General features: G+C 34.6%; 1 protein-coding gene across 2 annotated transcripts in view; it reads left to right on the plus strand.

The window, feature by feature from the left end:
- The window catches only part of kcnab2b (potassium voltage-gated channel subfamily A regulatory beta subunit 2b), a 134,145-nt gene extending 131,119 nt beyond the window's left edge, over positions 1-3,026 (plus strand). For both annotated transcript variants that reach the window (XM_061257099.1, XM_061257100.1), the window contains 2 exons: positions 429-517; positions 1,628-3,026. In XM_061257099.1, the coding sequence (XP_061113083.1) occupies positions 429-517; positions 1,628-1,717 (179 nt within the window). In that variant the 3' untranslated portion in view covers positions 1,718-3,026. The remainder of the gene's footprint in view (positions 1-428; positions 518-1,627) is intronic.
- The last annotated feature ends 17,050 nt before the right edge of the window (positions 3,027-20,076 follow it).

Below are 20,076 nucleotides of genomic sequence, written 5' to 3' on the forward strand. Positions count from 1 at the left end.
CTCTCACACACTGTCACACACTCTCACACACTCTCACACACTGTCACAGCGGAGGTGCAGCTCTGCTGTTCACCGATCAACATGTGATGTTGCTACCCTGCTGAGTGCTGTTCCTGGACCCCTGCACTCTCAGAGTTAGTGAGAGTGACAGTGCTGGTACATCTCTGCTCTTCAAGGATCACATTTCCCAAATGTGCCCTGAAAGTACAGTAATGTTCTCTTTGGGTACAAAGTACGACATTTTCCAAGCAAAAAAAGGTACATCGCTGTTAGGGGTACAGTTTTATCTACCTACGGCCAGGGTACCGCCCCAGCCACAATCGTTTGTCCCCTTTAGGCACTTGTCTGACCTCTCTGTGGGAGTGCAGGGCAGCGTGAGCGTGTGTCGGGGGGGCTCAGGTGTCACTTTCTCTGGGTCTGTCCCACAGCCTGGTGCCTGAGGAACGAGGGGGTGAGCTCTGTGCTGCTGGGGGCCTCCAGCACCGACCAACTGATGGAGAATATAGGAGCAATACAGGTGAGAGCCAGCGTGTGAGTGTGTGTGTGTGTGTGTGTGTGTGTGTGTGTGTGCGTACATGCGTGCTTTGTGCACTCATGTTCAAAGGTCCACATCAAAACTCCGTCACAAGACGGCGAGCCTGGCCTGCATACGAGAGCGCGGAGGTGCGTCTCGCGACTCGAGATCAAACCCAGTTAATGAGAAACACGACTGCTGCTAAACGGGGCTGTAGTGTTGAGTCCAGTGCGGCGGCTCTCCTGCATAACGGAGTTACTCCCCGTGAACACGGCCCTGCTTATCGGCCCTGTGCTGCTGGCGCGCGGTGTTGTAGGAGCTAATAAGGTCAGCCCCGTCTCGTCCCGCGGGGAGAGGGGAGCGGCTTGCCTCAGGCGTCCCCCCTCCCCGCTCCCAGATAAGGCCGGCTTTCATTTAGCGCTATCTGGAAAACATTCTCAATTTTTCATCCCGTCTGTCTCTGGACAGTACGCTTTTCCTCGGGGCAGATGCGGCCTTTCCACACGTTAGTTTGTACATTGTTTGAAACCATCTCTCTTTCTCCCTCTCTCCCCCTCCCTGTCAGTCTCTCTCTCTCCCTCCCTCCCCCTTTCTCATTCTCAGTCTCTCTCCAACTCTCTCTTTCTCTCCCAGTTTTGGTCCATTTCCCTTTCCCCCTCTCCTTTCTCTTTGCTTTTCCACACAGTTTGACATTTAACCCTTTAAGGGGAGATACCACAAGTGAATAAGGAAAGAAATCTTATATTTTTAATGTGGAAGCTCAAGCAAACATTTTTTGTATTATGACTTTGAAATTTTTTATTAACATATACAGCTCATGAATAAAAAAAAAAGCATAAATTAGCATATTAGTTAAAACGATGTTTCTCAGTGGATTCGGCCAGTGTTCATTTTTCATTTCACTGTGAAGAATGACTCAATAGCTGGTAATTTACAGAGGGATTTAGTTTTAGTGGTGAATCAAAAATAAGTAATAAAAAAACATGTATGTATGCTGAATAATTCCGACTTTTCTTCCACATTGTTAATGAGTGTGTGAAGCACTGGCCTGTGGTTTGGGCACCTTTCTCCCCCGCTGTGTAACGCCGTGCGTGTCTGCTCCGTCTCCCGCAGGTTCTTCCAAAGTTGTCTTCGTCAATCGTGCACGAGGTGGACAGCATCCTGGGTAACAAGCCCTACAGTAAAAAGGACTACCGCTCGTAATGCGAGGGGTGAGGGCTGGGGCCTGGGGCCTGGGGCCACGCCGGGCCTCAGCCTGCCTCGGCCTGCTCCTCTGTCTGCTTGAGCTTCTGCTGAAGGAGAGACCGGTGCATGGGACTAGTGCTGCCTCGGCCGCGCACATAGAGATATCAAACACTGTAAGTCAACCACCACCCCAAGAACGAGATATCAAACACTGTAAGTCAACCACCACCCCAAGAACGAGATATCAAACACTGTAAGTCAACCACCACCCCAAGAACGAGATATCAAACACTGTAAGTCAACCACCACCCCAAGAATGAGATATCAAACGCTGTAAGTCAACCACCACCCCAAGAACAAGATATCAAACACTGTAAGTCAACCACCACCCCAAGAACGAGATATCAAACGCTGTAAGTCAACAACCACCCCAAGAACGAGATATCAAACACTGTAAGTCAACCACCACCCCAAGAAATAGATATCAAACGCTGTAAGTCAACAACCACCCCAAGAACGAGATATCAAACACTGTAAGTCAATACCCCCAAACCATGAATGAGATATCAAACACTGCAAGTCAAATCCCCCAACCCATGGACGAACTATCAAACATTGTCAGTCAACCCAAACCCAAGGACAAGATATCAAATCAAATCCCAACCTGAAGACAAGATTTCAATCACCGTAAGTCAAACGCCAACCTGAGGACAAGATATCAAACATGGAAAATCAAACCCCAGCCCCAAGACAAGATATTAAACACTGTAACCCCCAGCCCAAGGACGTGGAGTGGAGAGGAGCCCACAGTCAGAGGCCCTCAGAGATAAATTCACAGATTATCTGACCAGATAAACTGACTGATGCACTCGCTGATACTGCATATACTTCAACAAAGAGGTCCTTTTTAGGATGAAGATATATCTAAATCATTTTTTTAAGAACATGCTTGCTTGGCAGTCTTTTTTTTTTGTTGGCCTTTTTAATATGCATTTTAATAATGGGAATTTAGGTCAAGATGAGAAAAATAACCTTTTGAAAAAAGAACCCTAAATTTACTTGTTTCATGTTCAAAATTGCTGTTCATTTTTGTTTGTTTAGTTGAGTCAAACCTAGCACTTTAGGGATCAGGATCGGTGTGGCTTTGAAAAGACTACTCTTAAGCATTCTTTTGTTGAGTCTGGTAACAATAGCATTAGCTACCAAAGTTAATTTAGCACACCCCGCTCTGTTCCCTCTCTGTCTCTCCCCTGGGTAGCGGTGTGCTCTGTGTGGGTAGCGCAGTTTTTAGACGGAACAGAAAATACACTTTATTGGCCATTTTAAACACATTTGATTTTTGTGGTTCTCAGCACTCCTCTCATACTGGGCTGAATATAGATATGCTTCCTTTGTGGCCCTCTCTCTCTCCACCCAGTTTCCTGGCGGGGTCATGGGCAGAACTAGCACCATGTCATGTGGTGTGATGTGATTGGCTGATGCCCCAGAACCACACCGTGTGATGTGATTTGATTGGCTGATGCATCAGAACCACACCACGTGATGTGATGTGATTGGCTGATGCACCAGAAGCACAACATGTGACGTGATGTGATTGGCTGACCCGCACACCGGTGGTTTTCCCTGCGTCTGTGTCCCATTGGTGTAGGCGGAAGCAACATTTCACTCCGATTAAGCCAAAGATGTGCAGTCTTTTCATCAAGCTCTGCTGTGTAACCACCTACTGCTGACGGGCAATACATGTATCATTCTACAGGGTGTTCACCATTCATTTACTTGTGTGGGTGTGTGTGTGTGTGTATATATATATATAGGATAATAGGTTGGTTGTGACACCTGACTTCCTTATATCAAGTCTACCCTTTACGTTGATTGGTTGTAATGCAACCAATCTGCATTTTATCTCACCCACAGACCCACACATTCATCAGGTTGGGGGCCAGTTCCATTTAAGTGAAGTCCGATGAGGAAATGAACTGTATTTCATAAAATAACTATGAATTCGATGTCTTTTCTGAATGGACTGCAGTGGAATGGAGGTGTGGATCTGGCCCTAACTCGCAGATACGCATGTATCGTTTATTATTCAGTGTGTGTCGTTCAGGATAGCTTGCCCTTCTGTGTGTTAGCTGCCCAGGCTGTTGGCAGAATGAGTATAGGTACATAAACGTATTGTGCATAAGCAGGCCTCTCCTCTGCGTGTACTGCGGTTTAAGAAGGACCGGCGGTGAAGAGTTGTGTTCACATGACCCGTGCGGGTGTCTGGGCTCCCCTGGCCTGTCCTCTCTGCTCCCTGTCCCGAGTCCTGCCCTTACCTGGGCCGTGTGTCATTATTTCTTTAGAATACGTTTTTTTTCCCTGTAAAAGTTATTGAACCTGCAGCCAGTGAACCAAAGCATTCTGAAAGACGCATTGACGCATTGACGCATCTGAAAGACTTTGTGCTGCGTTTGCACTGCCCCAGATGTGGTGTGTGCACTGTTCCAAATCCCCCCCCCCGGCTGGGAGGGGCTCTGCAGCCAGTCTTACTCATCTTTGTCTCATCATGTTCATGAGTCGCCTCGTTACCAAGGGTTACTGTGGGGCTGATGTAAGCTGCAGAAAGGGACCCCCCCCACACACACACACTCACACACACACGCAAACACACACTCACACACACACACACACACATATACACACACACTCACACACACACGCAAACACACACTCACTCACACACACACACTCACACACACTCACACACACTGACACACACTGACACACATACACACACACTCACACACACACGCAAACACACACTCACACACACTCACACACATACACACTCACACACACACACACACACACGCAAACACACACTCACACACACACACACACATACACACACTCACACACATACACACATATACACACACACTCACATATACACACACACACACACATACACATATACACTCACTCACACACACACGCCCACATTCACACACACACACACATATACACACACTCACACACATACACACACATATACACACACACTCACACACACACGCAAACACACACTCACTCACACACACACTCTCACACACACGCACACACTCACACACACACTCACACACACACACTCTCACACACACGCACACACACACACACACACACATACACACTCACACACACTCTCTCTCACACACACACGCACACACTCACTCACACACACACACACACGCAAACACACACTCACACACACACACACTCACACTCACACACACACACTCACACACACACACACACACACACATATACACACACACACACACTCTCACACACTCACACACACACACACACACTCTCACTCACACTCTCACACCCACACACACACACACACACGCACACACTCACTCACACACACACTCACACACACACACACACACACACACACACTTCCCCTTTAACCCAAAGCACAGGGTGAGATTCACTCAGTGGGCTGCGTTTCTCTGAAGCGGCTGCAGACGCAGGTTGTGAACGGTGCTGTGGGGAGATGAGGGAGGCCCTTTGCCTGCCCTCTGCAGATCTCCGCCCTCCTCACTGGGACAGGAGTTCACCACCGTCCCGTGGCTCAGTCACCTTTTACAGTGTGGCTGTGGCTAACGGCTAACGGCTAACGGCTGGGTGAATCAGTTGTCCCCTGCTCTGGATTACACTTTGAGATCTTTGGCTGAAAGGCTCTACATAGTGCAATGTGTTTTACGGTTGTTCTGCAGAATTTCATTGTAGGTGTTTTGTGTCTTTATCTGTTGTCCATTACAAAAAGCCTTGCGTTGGTTTAACCTGCCTTAATGTTTAAGACTGAGGCATAGCTTGCTGTATTTTTTTCTACAATGAGGATTAAGTCATCGTCCAGAGTCTTTTCCAGTAAATGGTTTTGTTTAGTTTGTGAATTTGACTGAGTGTGTCCCTATAAAAATATCGCAACATATCAGTGTTGTTTTGTTTTCCATGTGGACCTCTAAAAGGACATAGAATGCGTGCAAATCAAAAATAGAAAGGCTTTGAGTATTCAAGTACTGTATAAATAGTGTGGGAATATAAGGATTACTGAGTTATTATTATTCATATTCTTTTTATTTATTTATATTTTGCTGTTAAGATCTGGATGAAATTGAAAAAAGTTTGAGGTGGTGAGTGTATGTGAGTCTAGCACAGCATTTGAACACATAGCTGCAAATGGGTGGAATTTGTGTCAGGTACAAAGATATTTGGTTCTGTATTACTGTATTGATATCCGGATAATGTAGGCTGTGGAGCAAAGTGACGGTGTTATCAATCGTTCGTATTTCATCTACAAAACCGTAGAAAAGGGTTAAAAAGAGAGGGTGACTGTGCTGGACCCTTAGCCCTGTGTGTAGAGGCCTGCATTCGGTACTGTATAGTGAGTGGACGTCACCGGGTCTTTCAGAGATTGATGCTGGGCTTTTTTGTTCTCTGAGCTTTGGCGCCCCCTGGTGGCTATTTGTATTTATTCGGCTGCAAACCCGCATTTGCCTGAATAGTGTCATGCTTGTCACCTTCTATGAACACAAAGCGTTTTGCTACCACCGGCATTTGTAAATAGCGCTAAACGATGGCAACGTTCAGTAATTATGCTAGAGTAATTATACTAAGTATAGCGCAATACGGGAATGTCAAGCATGGTGTCATATGCCAAGTCTCATTTCAGGAACGCAAAACAACGTGTCGCGACCACAAGGCTACGATCTATGCATGAGTAATTCTATCAATATTATATTAGCTGGTTCGGTCTATATATGCTGCTCTGTAATAAAACAATGACACAGAAGAAATACCGCTGACGTGTAATCCATACTGATTTATAGTATTAATTAGGCTAAGTCCGAATAGTTATTAAAATTCTGCGCCGTTTGGTATCTAATACTAGGAAATTGCAGGGATGTCTTATCTCCCCGTTGAGGGATTTCTAGGATATGTACAAATATGATTTCCCTTCGTAGTTTACCATTGCTGTACTCCTACTGTTATAAAGTGCATAGCATTGGTACAGCGTACTGCGTGCGGCAGACACTCAGCCAACCCCCTCCTGTGTTGGCAACAGGTTGCTGCTGGTTCGGACTGAACAGAGACCAACTCGATCATTGGTAGCCAACAAAAAGAGCCACGAAAAAGCATAAATATAAGAGTCTGTGTATGAATAGGTTAATATTAATAATAATAATAATAATAATAATAATAATAATAATAATACAACCAACAAGATGTAAAATCACAACATCAGCATTACTGGACGGTTCTATCTATTGTTTTAATAGATGTATATCCGAATCACTAGCTTCGAGAGGACAGCCCATGTGATGTTACTGTTCACCCAATAACAGAGAGACTCAAACTAATTATCGAGTGTCTTTCAGTTATGGGGTCCAATTCGTGGTCTTATAGCTTAACCCTTTCCTTGTTTCCATAGAGAAGTTGGTAAAAAAGTTGGTAAAACAATTTTACCGTGAGCTAAAATGGAGAGGAGAGCGGTGATACAGTATCTACTTTTTTTGTTCCTTTTGATGAGGTTTTTGAAACTTTTAGTATGTGCATGGACCTTTTTCGGGCGGCTAGGCCTACTTGGGTTGGGTCTAAGAGGTCCCATAGTAGGCCAATAGCCTATCCGTTCCTGGTAACCATATAGCTTTTTCCACCAGTGTTTAATATAAATAATTCTTGTAATCACAGCCTACATGTTTGAAATGTGCTGTGGCTGTATGGCCCGTCATTCTTTTTTGTATTTCACATTTATGTTTCGATAACCAAAGATCACCATACATAAGGCTAGATAACCCAATCTCCCCATCAAAGACGAGGGTGTGTGACATAAAAGCGCATATTGTTCACTCTGAAGTTGTTGATCGTTGAGTTGTGGCGTGCAGTAGCCTGCTGTAAGTGTCTCCGTTCGTCCGCCAGTGTTGTGCGAGGCTCTCCTTTGTCTCCGCTTTAAAATGGCGGAACCTGTCGGTGTTTGTGGTATTCGGCCAAGACTCTTGTTTCCTTGCGTCAAGTGTGTGTAGTTTTAACCATTTTCTGGCTGCAGTTTTTGTGTTACACATCAGCCTATATATATATATTTTGTCCCACAACAATTACCCTGACATGTTCCATTTTTAACATACTGAATGGTGTTAAGTAGCTATTATCTGCTTTGTTTCGACTGTTTGTGAACACGTCAGACTCGAGCTGTAAACCGGACGTGAATATGAGACTTATTAAATGAGATTTAAGCCATTGCTGCATGTCGTTTTAGTAACGAGCGTGAGCGACATTATGGTCACTAACGCGATCGTCAGCTTTGGGGGGAGCTCGACCCCGTTCCCCCATTGCACGAACAGTATTAACATACTGTACTGTAGATAACTGTATAAACCAGACGTAGGTAGTGCCCGGGATTTCTTGATCTTCCTGGGATCTCTCTGCGTCAATGCACAAAAGAAGATTCTGTGAGACAAACTGAGCTGAAACGCACATGTCAACGATATCCCGGGGCTTTTCTTTTTCTTTTCTTTTTTTTTCGCATGTCAAATTCTGGCAGCTGTGACGGGCGTTTGGGAAGCTGCTCCTTGTATAATGTCATGTAATATCATGGTCTGTAACCTCCATGTTAAGAGTCTAGTACACAGTCGGCCTCCTGTTAGGACGTCACACTGATAAGGACTGCGCAGGTGCAGTTATCTAGTTGTTTAGTAATGCTAATCAATTAAGAAACTAAAGCAGTGCTGTAGATAAAGAATTGTATGTACTTGAGCATAATATTTGCATATTTCCTGGAAGAGTTTATTTTTTATCTTTTGGCCTTTGCATTTAATTGGAATAGTTCTGATAATAAAAAAAAAAAATGTAATCCTATTTTTTTAACATGCACATTTGTTTCTGTTGATAAGAGTCCTTTATTGAGGGATGGGAGCTGCCTGTGAGGGGATGGTACTCCGATACTCATTCCCACTGCAGACTGCTCATTCTCACTCTTGTTATCGGTACATGGTGGTTTGTCAGATATCTTGTATGTACATAGTCTCTGACCTTTGTATATATCAATGGCTGTGATCACTGCTTTTTCTTTGGGTTCATTTCTGTTCATCGGCAGACATTGCTTAACGAGAGTATGTACAGCTTCGATATTTATGAACTTAAAATAAACATTAATAAAATGACCACGTTGTTGTGTTGTGTTTTTCCTTCGTGATTATCAACCATTTCACAACATAGTGCTGGAATTAAACATGGATTCACCATGCATTCATTCCTTTTTTTCAGGGTGCAATTTTCAATCGGGCGGCACGGATGGTGCAGTGGGTAGCACTGCTGCCTCACAGCCAGGAGGTCCTGAGGTCCTGGGTTTGAATCCCCGTCGGCCGGGGCCTCTCTGTGCTGAGTTTGCATGTTCTCCCCGTGTCTGCATGAGTTTCCTCCGGGTACTCCGGTTTCCTCCCAAAGTCCAAAGACATGCAGGCTAGGCTGATTGGAGAGTCTAAATTGCCCGTAGGTATTAGTGTGTGAGTGAATGGTGTGTGTGCCCTGCGATGGACTGGCGACCTGTCCAGGGTGTATTCCTGCCTTTCGCCCAATGTATGCTGGGATAGGCTCCAGCCCCCCTGCGACCCTGTTCAGGATAAGCGGGTTAGGATGATGAATAAATGAATGAATTTTCAATCGCTATGGTAGCAGGATATACCGTTTGAAAGCTATCTCTATAAACTATTTTAAAATGCTGTTGCTTTAGGGACAACACTTCTTTATTTTGTAACACGTGGGTGGTAAAACAAGCGTGGGGGGACCTCACCTTCTCTGCATTTTGGAAATCCACAGACCACACCAATCAAGGTAATGTCTCACGGCAAGGGTCCATCGAACCAAATGCATTATAGTCTCTAATTCTAAAAAACCACAATAATCTGTATCCACTCAAAAACTAAATATTTTCAGTGAGAAAAAAAAAATCTTCCACTTGAGCTGTAACTGTGTAATAATATTTATTATAGTAATTCTGACTCTCGGAAAACAAACCCCAAAGAGTTACCGTTCAGACACGACCAGGCTGTAGTCAGAAGGGTTAGAATAGTAACTTTTGGGAATGTCATTTTCAAGCTTGTTAAAAAAGGGGGTGATACTCAAGGGGTTAAAACATTTGTAAAAAAAAAAAGTTGTGTGTGTGTGTGTGTGTGTGTGTAAATATGTAACACAAGTTGGACTCTTCACTGAAAACAATTACTGCAAAATGCACTGCATGCTATGTGGGAAAAAACAGTTGGAGAATAAGTGTTTGCCAGTTTATCCACATACATACTATAAGACAACAATAGTCATATCCAAAACTAAGAATCAATATCCACTGTGGAATACATGTCTGAACATTTATTGGAATCCCTGAAAAGTGGTATAAGCTAGAATTCTTCATATCCAATTATTAATCAGGTGCATGGGGAATTATTTTTTCCAGGAACCATGTTGAAATAAATTAATTAAAATGTATTTGAAGACTGGTATGATGAATGATGTGTTTAAATGGAAAATCAAAAAACAAAAGACTATAGTCTTCTGTCCAAAACCGTGAAAACCATTTAAAATAGTGTTTAGTTCTTAGTTTAGGTAGTATAATCATGTATAATGAACACAGATATTATTAAATGAAACTGTTTGAAAACATTTGATTTATTTAAGTGGAAATCCCCCCAAAATACAATCTCATGCGTTTCACTGGAGAAAACCCCCTAAAAACTAGAATCTTATGTCCAAAACATTAAAAATGTATTTGAAACAATAATAAAAAAAAATCAATGTCCAAAATGTGAAACATGACATTTTAAATTCTAGTGTATAGGGAATCATGTTTATCAGTAACCATGTTGAAATGAATGATAGTTTTTGAAGTATTTCTTGCTAAATAATGTATTTCAGTGGAAAACTGGAAAAATATATTCGACTATGCAAAATACTAAAAAAAGACATGCAAAATACTATATCAATTTGTTCAATTGGAAATAAAGTTTAATCCAAAACCACGGTGAAATAAAGTAATTAAATTATTTAACTTACGTTCATGATGAATAAATATGAGCTAAATGTATTTCAGTGGAAAACTCCAAAACCATAAAAAATGTAAACATTTAAAAAAGTTTTTTATTCAGGTGGATGGTAAATCATGAATGAAATAAATAAATAAATAAATGAATGAAAATGTATTTGAAACTATTTCTGATTAATGTCTTATGTCGAAAAAGTGAAAAAATCTTCATTATGGCATTTTTTATTCTGGTGTATGGGGAACCCTGTTTTTCAGTGACTATGTTGAAACGAATGAAAAAATGTCTTTGAAGAAAGTTATGATACATCATGAACTGAAAGATATATAAGACTTTAGTCTTATGTCCAAAACCATAAAAAATGTAAACATTTCAAAAAGTATTTTTTATTCAGGTGAATGGTAAATCATGTCTAGTCAACACAGTAAAATAAATACATTAAAATTAATTTCAGTGGAAATCTCCAAAAATATAAGACTTTAGTCTTATGTCCAAAACCATAAAAATGAAAAAAATTATATAGATTTGTTTAATAGGAAATACAGTTTATTCCAAAACCACAATGAAATAAAGGAATTAAATTATTTAAATACTTTCATGATGAATAAATATGAACAATGAGAAAAAAATTGGCAATTTTTTTATTCAGATCCATGGGAAATTAAGTTTAAATAAATGAATGAAAATGTATTTGAAACTATTTCTGATTAATGTCTTATGTCAAAAAAGTGAAAAAATCTTCATTATGGCATTTTTTATTCTGGTGTATGGGGAACCCTGTTTTTCTGTGACTATGTTGAAACAAATGAAAAAAATGTCTTTGAAGAAAGTTATGAAAAATCATGAACTGAAAGATATATAAGACTTTAGTCTTATGCCCAAAACCATAAAAAAATGTAAGCAATTTAAAAAGTATTTTTTATTCAGGTGGATGGTAAATTCATTTCAGTGGAAATCTCCAAAAATATAAGCCTTTAGTCTTATGTCCAAAACCATAAAAATGAAAAAAAGATATAGATTTGTTTAATAGGAAATTAAGTTGAAATAAATGAATGAAAATGTATTTGAAACTATTTCTGATTAATGGCTTATGTTGAAAAAGTGAAAAAATCTTGAAACGAATGAAAAGAATAATTTGAAGAAAGTTATGATAAATCATGAACTGAAAGATATATAAGACTTTAGTCTTATGCCCAAAACCATAAAAAAATGTAAGCATTTTAAAAAGTATTTTTTATTCAGGTGGATGGTAAATTCATTTCAGTGGAAATCTCCAAAAATATAAGCCTTTAGTCTTATGTCCAAAACCATAAAAATGAAAAAAAGATATAGATTTGTTTAATAGGAAATTAAGTTGAAATAAATGAATGAAAATGTATTTGAAACTATTTCTGATTAATGGCTTATGTTGAAAAAGTGAAAAAATCTTGAAACGAATGAAAAGAATTATTTGAAGAAAGTTATGATAAATCATGAACTGAAAGATATATAAGACTTTAGTCTTATGTCCAAAACCATAAAAATGAAAAAAAGATATAGATTTGTTTAATAGGAAATTCAGTTTATTCCAAAACCACAATGAAATAAAGGAATTCAATTATTAAAATACTTTCATGATGAATAAATATGAAAAAGTATTTTTTATTCAGGTGGATGGTAAATTAATTTCAGTGGAAATCTCCAAAAATATAAGACTTTAGTCTTATGTCCAAATCCATAAAAAATTTGAAATTGGAATTTTAAAAATTCAGATCAGTGGGAAATCATGTTTAATGAACAACCAATGTGAAATACAGTAATGACTTTTTTTTATGCATTTATGATACATCATTTATTTCAGTGGACTTAAGACTTTGGTCTTATGTCAAAAAAATTGAAAAGAAAAAAATGATTCTTCAAATGTCATTTTTAATTCATGGCACAGGGAATGATATTTTCCAGCAAGCTTGTTGAAATAAATTAATAAAAAATTTACAGTATTTGTAAAAAGTTATGATAAATGTTTACATGGAAAATCCCCAAAATATGTATTATTTCCAAAACCATAAAAATATTAATAATATGCCATTTTGAATTCAGATTCATAGGAAATAAAAGCTTAATCCACAACCACAGTGAAATAAATGAAAAAATGTATTTGAAGTATTTTTTGGAAAATAATGTATTTCAGTTGAAAACTGGAAAACTATATAAGACTATAGTCTTATGTCCAAAACCATAAAAATGAAAAAAATTATATAGATTTGTTTCATAGGAAATACAGTTTATTCCAAAACGACAATGAAATAAAGGGATTAAATTATTTAAATACATTCATGATGAATAAATATGAACAATAAGAAAAAAAATAGGCACATTTTTTATTTCGATCCATAGGAAATTAAGTTGAAATAAATGAATGAAAATGTATTTGAAACTATTTCTGATTAATGTCTTATGTCGAAAAAGTGAAAAAATCTTCATTATGGCATTTTTTATTCTGGTGTATGGGGAACCCTGTTTTTCAGTGACTATGTTGAAATGAATGAAAACATTTTTTTTGAAGAAAGTTATGATAAATCATGAACTGAAAGATATATAAGACTTTAGCCTTATGTTCAAAACCATAACAAATCTAAACATTTAAAAATATATTTTTTATTCTGGTGGATGGTAAATCATGTCTAGTCAACACAGTAAAATAAATACATTAAAATTCATTTCAGTGGAAATCTCCAAAAATATAAGACTTTAGTCTTATGTCCAAAACCATAAAAATGAAAAAAATATATAGATTTGTTTAATAGGAAATACAGTTTATTCCAAAACCACAATGAAATAAAGGAATTAAATTATTTAAATACTTTCATGATGAATAAATATGAACAATGAGAAAAAAATAGGCAATTTTTTTATTTAGATCCATGGGAAATTAAGTTGAAATAAATGAATGAAAATGTATTTGAAACTATTTCTGATTAATGTCTTATGTCAAAAAAGTGAAAAAATCTTCATTATGGCATTTTTTATTCTGGTGTATGGGGAACCCTGTTTTTCTGTGACTATGTTGAAACAAATGAAAAAAATGTGTTTGAAGAAAGTTATGAAAAATCATGAACTGAAAGATATATAAGACTTTAGTCTCATGCCCAAAACCATAAAAAAATGTAAGCAATTTAAAAAGTATTTTTTATTCAGGTGGATGGTAAATTCATTTCAGTGGAAATCTCCAAAAATATAAGACTTTAGTCTTATGTCCAAATCCATAAAAAATTTGAAATTGGAATTTTAAAAATTCAGATCAGTGGGAAATCATGTTTAATGAACAACCAATGTGAAATACAGTAATGACTTTTTTTTATGCATTTATGATACATCATTTATTTCAGTGGACTTAAGACTATAGTCTTATGTCAAAAGAATTGAAAAGCAAAAAACAGTTCTTCAAATGTCATTTTTAATTCATGTGGACAGGGAATGATGTTTTCCAGCAAGCTTGTTGAAATAAATTAATAAAAAATGTACAGTATTTGTAAAAAGTTATGATAAATGTTTACATGGAAAATCCCCAAAATATGTATTTTTTCCAAAACCATAAAAATATTAATAATGTGCCATTTTGAATTCAGATTCATAGGAAATAAAAGCTTAATCCACAACCACAGTGAAATAAATGAAAAAATGTATTTGAAGTATTTTTTGCTAAATAATGTATTTCAGTTGAAAACTGAAAAAAATATATAAGACTATAGTCTTATGTCCAAAACCATAAAAAATTTAAACATTTTAAAAGGTTTTTATTCAGGTGGATGGTAAATCATGTCTAGTCAACACAGTAAAATAAATACATTAAAATTAATTTCAGTGGAAATCTCCAAAAATATAAGACTTTAGTCTTATGTCCAAAACCATAAAAATGAAAAAAAAGATATAGATTTGTTTAATAGGAAATGCAGTTTATTCCGAAACCACAATGAAATAAAGGAATTAAATTATTTAAATACTTTCATGATGAATAAATATGAACAATGAGAAAAAAATAGGCAATTTTTTTATTTAGATCCATGGGAAATTAAGTTGAAATAAATGAATGAAAATGTATTTGAAACTATTTCTGATTAATGTCTTATGTCAAAAAAGTGAAAAAATCTTCATTATGGCATTTTTTATTCTGGTGTATGGGGAACCCTGTTTTTCTGTGCCTATGTTGAAACAAATGAAAAAAAATTATTTGAAGAAAGTTATGATAAATCATGAACTGAAAGATATATAAGACTTTAGTCTTATGTCCAAAGCCATAAAAAATGTAAGCATTTTAAAAAGTATTTTTTATTCAGGTGAATGGTAAATCATGTCTAGTGAACACAGTAAAATAAATACATAAAAATAATTTCAGTGGAAATCTCCAAAAATACAAGACTTTAGTCTTATGTCCAAATCCATAATAAATTTGAAATTGGAATTTAAAAAATTCAGATCAGTGGGAATTCATGTTTAATGAACAACCAATGTGAAATACAGTAATTACTTTTTTTAATGCATTTATGATGCATCATTTATTTCAGTGGACTTAAGACTTTGGTCTTATGTCAAAAAAATTGAAAAGAAAAAAATGATTCTTCAAATGTCATTTTTAATTCATGGCACAGGGAATGATATTTTCCAGCAAGCTTGTTGAAATAAATTAATAAAAAATTTACAGTATTTGTAAAAAGTTATGATAAATGTTTACATGGAAAATCCCCAAAATATGTATTATTTCCAAAACCATAAAAATATTAATAATATGCCATTTTGAATTCAGATTCATAGGAAATAAAAGCTTAATCCACAACCACAGTGAAATAAATGAAAAAATGTATTTGAAGTATTTTTTGGAAAATAATGTATTTCAGTTGAAAACTGGAAAACTATATAAGACTATAGTCTTATGTCCAAAACCATAAAAATGAAAAAAATTATATAGATTTGTTTCATAGGAAATACAGTTTATTCCAAAACGACAATGAAATAAAGGGATTAAATTATTTAAATACATTCATGATGAATAAATATGAACAATAAGAAAAAAAATAGGCACATTTTTTATTTCGATCCATAGGAAATTAAGTTGAAATAAATGAATGAAAATGTATTTGAAACTATTTCTGATTAATGTCTTATGTCGAAAAAGTGAAAAAATCTTCATTATGGCATTTTTTATTCTGGTGTATGGGGAACCCTGTTTTTCAGTGACTATGTTGAAATGAATGAAAACATTTTTTTTGAAGAAAGTTATGATAAATCATGAACTGAAAGATATATAAGACTTTAGCCTTATGTCCAAAACCATAACAAATGTAAACATTTAAAAATATATTTTTTATTCAGGTGGATGGTAAATCATGTCTAGTCAACACAGTAAAATAAATACATTAAAATTCATTTCAGTGGAAATCTCCAAAAATATAAGACTTTAGTCTTATGTCCAAATCCATAAAAAATTTGAAATTGGAATTTTAAAAATTCAGATACGTGGCAAATCATGTTTAATGAACAACCAATGTGAACTACAGTAATGACATTTTTTTATGCATTTATGATACATCATTTATTTCAGTGGACTTAAGACTATAGTCTTATGTCAAAAAAATTTAAAAGAAAAAAACGATTCTTCAAATGTCATTTTTAATTAATGGCACAGGGAATGATATTTTCCAGCAAGCTTGTTGAAATAAATTAATAAAAAATGTACAGTATTTGTAAAAAGTTATGATAAATGTTTACATGGAAAATCCCCAAAATATGTATTATTTCCAAAACCATAAAAATATTAATAATGTGCCATTTTGAATTCAGATTCATAGGAAATAAAAGCTTAATCCACAACCACAGTGAAATAAATGAAAAAATGTATTTGAAGTATTTTTTGCTAAATAATGTATTTCAGTTGAAAACTGGAAAAAATATATAAGACTATAGTCTTATGTCCAAAACCATAAAAAATTTAAACATTTTAAAAGGTTTTTATTCAGGTGGATGGTAAATCATGTCTAGTCAACACAGTAAAATAAATACATTAAAATTAATTTCAGTGGAAATCTCCAAAAATATAAGACTTTAGTCTTATGTCCAAAACCATAAAAATGAAAAAAAGGATATAGATTTGTTTAATAGGAAATGCAGTTTATTCCGAAACCACAATGAAATAAAGGAATTAAATTATTTAAATACTTTCATGATGAATAAATATGAACAATGAGAAAAAAATAGGCAATTTTTTTATTTAGATCCATGGGAAATTAAGTTGAAATAAATGAATGAAAATGTATTTGAAACTATTTCTGATTAATGTCTTATGTCAAAAAAGTGAAAAAATCTTCATTATGGCATTTTTTATTCTGGTGTATGGGGAACCCTGTTTTTCTGTGACTATGTTGAAACAAATGAAAAAAAATTATTTGAAGAAAGTTATGATAAATCATGAACTGAAAGATATATAAGACTTTAGTCTTATGTCCAAAACCATAAAAATGAAAAAAAGATATAGATTTGTTTAATAGGAAATTCAGTTTATTCCAAAACCACAATGAAATAAAGGAATTCAATTATTAAAATACTTTCATGATGAATAAATATGAAAAAGTATTTTTTATTCAGGTGGATGGTAAATTAATTTCAGTGGAAATCTCCAAAAATATAAGACTTTAGTCTTATGTCCAAATCCATAAAAAATTTGAAATTGGAATTTTAAAAATTCAGATCAGTGGGAAATCATGTTTAATGAACAACCAATGTGAAATACAGTAATGACTTTTTTTTATGCATTCATGATACATCATTTATTTCAGTGGACTTAAGACTTTGGTCTTATGTCAAAAAAATTGAAAAGAAAAAAATGATTCTTCAAATGTCATTTTTAATTCATGGCACAGGGAATGATATTTTCCAGCAAGCTTGTTGAAATAAATTAATAAAAAATTTACAGTATTTGTAAAAAGTTATGATAAATGTTTACATGGAAAATCCCCAAAATATGTATTATTTCCAAAACCATAAAAATATTAATAATATGCCATTTTGAATTCAGATTCATAGGAAATAAAAGCTTAATCCACAACCACAGTGAAATAAATGAAAAAATGTATTTGAAGTATTTTTTGGAAAATAATGTATTTCAGTTGAAAACTGGAAAACTATATAAGACTATAGTCTTATGTCCAAAACCATAAAAATGAAAAAAATTATATAGATTTGTTTCATAGGAAATACAGTTTATTCCAAAACGACAATGAAATAAAGGGATTAAATTATTTAAATACATTCATGATGAATAAATATGAACAATAAGAAAAAAAATAGGCACATTTTTTATTTCGATCCATAGGAAATTAAGTTGAAATAAATGAATGAAAATGTATTTGAAACTATTTCTGATTAATGTCTTATGTCGAAAAAGTGAAAAAATCTTCATTATGGCATTTTTTATTCTGGTGTATGGGGAACCCTGTTTTTCAGTGACTATGTTGAAATGAATGAAAACATTTTTTTTGAAGAAAGTTATGATAAATCATGAACTGAAAGATATATAAGACTTTAGCCTTATGTTCAAAACCATAACAAATCTAAACATTTAAAAATATATTTTTTATTCTGGTGGATGGTAAATCATGTCTAGTCAACACAGTAAAATAAATACATTAAAATTCATTTCAGTGGAAATCTCCAAAAATATAAGACTTTAGTCTTATGTCCAAAACCATAAAAATGAAAAAAAAGATATAGATTTGTTTAATAGGAAATGCAGTTTATTCCGAAACCACAATGAAATAAAGGAATTAAATTATTTAAATACTTTCATGATGAATAAATATGAACAATGAGAAAAAAATTGGCAATTTTTTTTATTTCGATCCATAGGAAATTAAGTTGAAATAAATGAATGAAAATGTATTTGAAACTATTTCTGATTAATGTCTTATGTTGAAAAAGTGAAAAAATCTTCATTATGGCATTTTTTATTCTGGTGTATGGGGAACCCTGTTTTTCAGTGACTATGTTGAAATGAATGAAAAAATTTTTTTTGAAGAAAGTTATGATAAATCATGAACTGAAAGATATATAAGACTTTAGCCTTATGTCCAAAACCATAACAAATGTAAACATTTAAAAATATATTTTTTATTCAGGTGGATGGTAAATCATGTCTAGTCAACACAGTAAAATAAATACATTAAAATTCATTTCAGTGGAAATCTCCAAAAATATAAGACTTTAGTCTTATGTCCAAATCCATAAAAAATTTGAAATTGGAATTTTAAAAATTCAGATACGTGGGAAATCATGTTTAATGAACAACCAATGTGAACTACAGTAATGACATTTTTTTATGCATTTATGATACATCATTTATTTCAGTGGACTTAAGACTATAGTCTTATGTCAAAAAAATTTAAAAGAAAAAAACGATTCTTCAAATGTCATTTTTAATTAATGGCACAGGGAATGATATTTTCCAGCAAGCTTGTTGAAATAAATTAATAAAAAATGTACAGTATTTGTAAAAAGTTATGATAAATGTTTACATGGAAAATCCCCAAAATATGTATTATTTCCAAAACCATAAAAATATTAATAATGTGCCATTTTGAATTCAGATTCATAGGAAATAAAAGCTTAATCCACAACCACAGTGAAATAAATGAAAAAATGTATTTGAAGTATTTTTTGCTAAATAATGTATTTCAGTTGAAAACTGGAAAAAATATATAAGACTATAGTCTTATGTCCAAAACCATAAAAAATTTAAACATTTTAAAAGGTTTTTATTCAGGTGGATGGTAAATCATGTCTAGTCAACACAGTAAAATAAATACATTAAAATTAATTTCAGTGGAAATCTCCAAAAATATAAGACTTTAGTCTTATGTCCAAAACCATAAAAATGAAAAAAAGGATATAGATTTGTTTAATAGGAAATGCAGTTTATTCCGAAACCACAATGAAATAAAGGAATTAAATTATTTAAATACTTTCATGATGAATAAATATGAACAATGAGAAAAAAATAGGCAATTTTTTTATTTCGATCCATAGGAAATTAAGTTGAAATAAATGAATGAAAATGTATTTGATTAATGTCTTATGTCGAAAAAGTGAAAAAATCTTCATTATGGCATTGTTTATTCTGGTGTATGTGGAATTGGAATTTTAAAAATTCAGATCGGTGGGAAATCATGTTTAATGAACAACCATTAAATACATTTATGATGGATCATTTTTTCAGTGGACATAAGAATAAAAGCCATAAAAATGCAAACAATTATATACATTTGTTTCATA

The sequence above is a fragment of the Conger conger genome, chromosome 10, assembly GCF_963514075.1.
Source record: "Conger conger chromosome 10, fConCon1.1, whole genome shotgun sequence".
Lineage (NCBI taxonomy): Eukaryota > Metazoa > Chordata > Actinopteri > Anguilliformes > Congridae > Conger > Conger conger.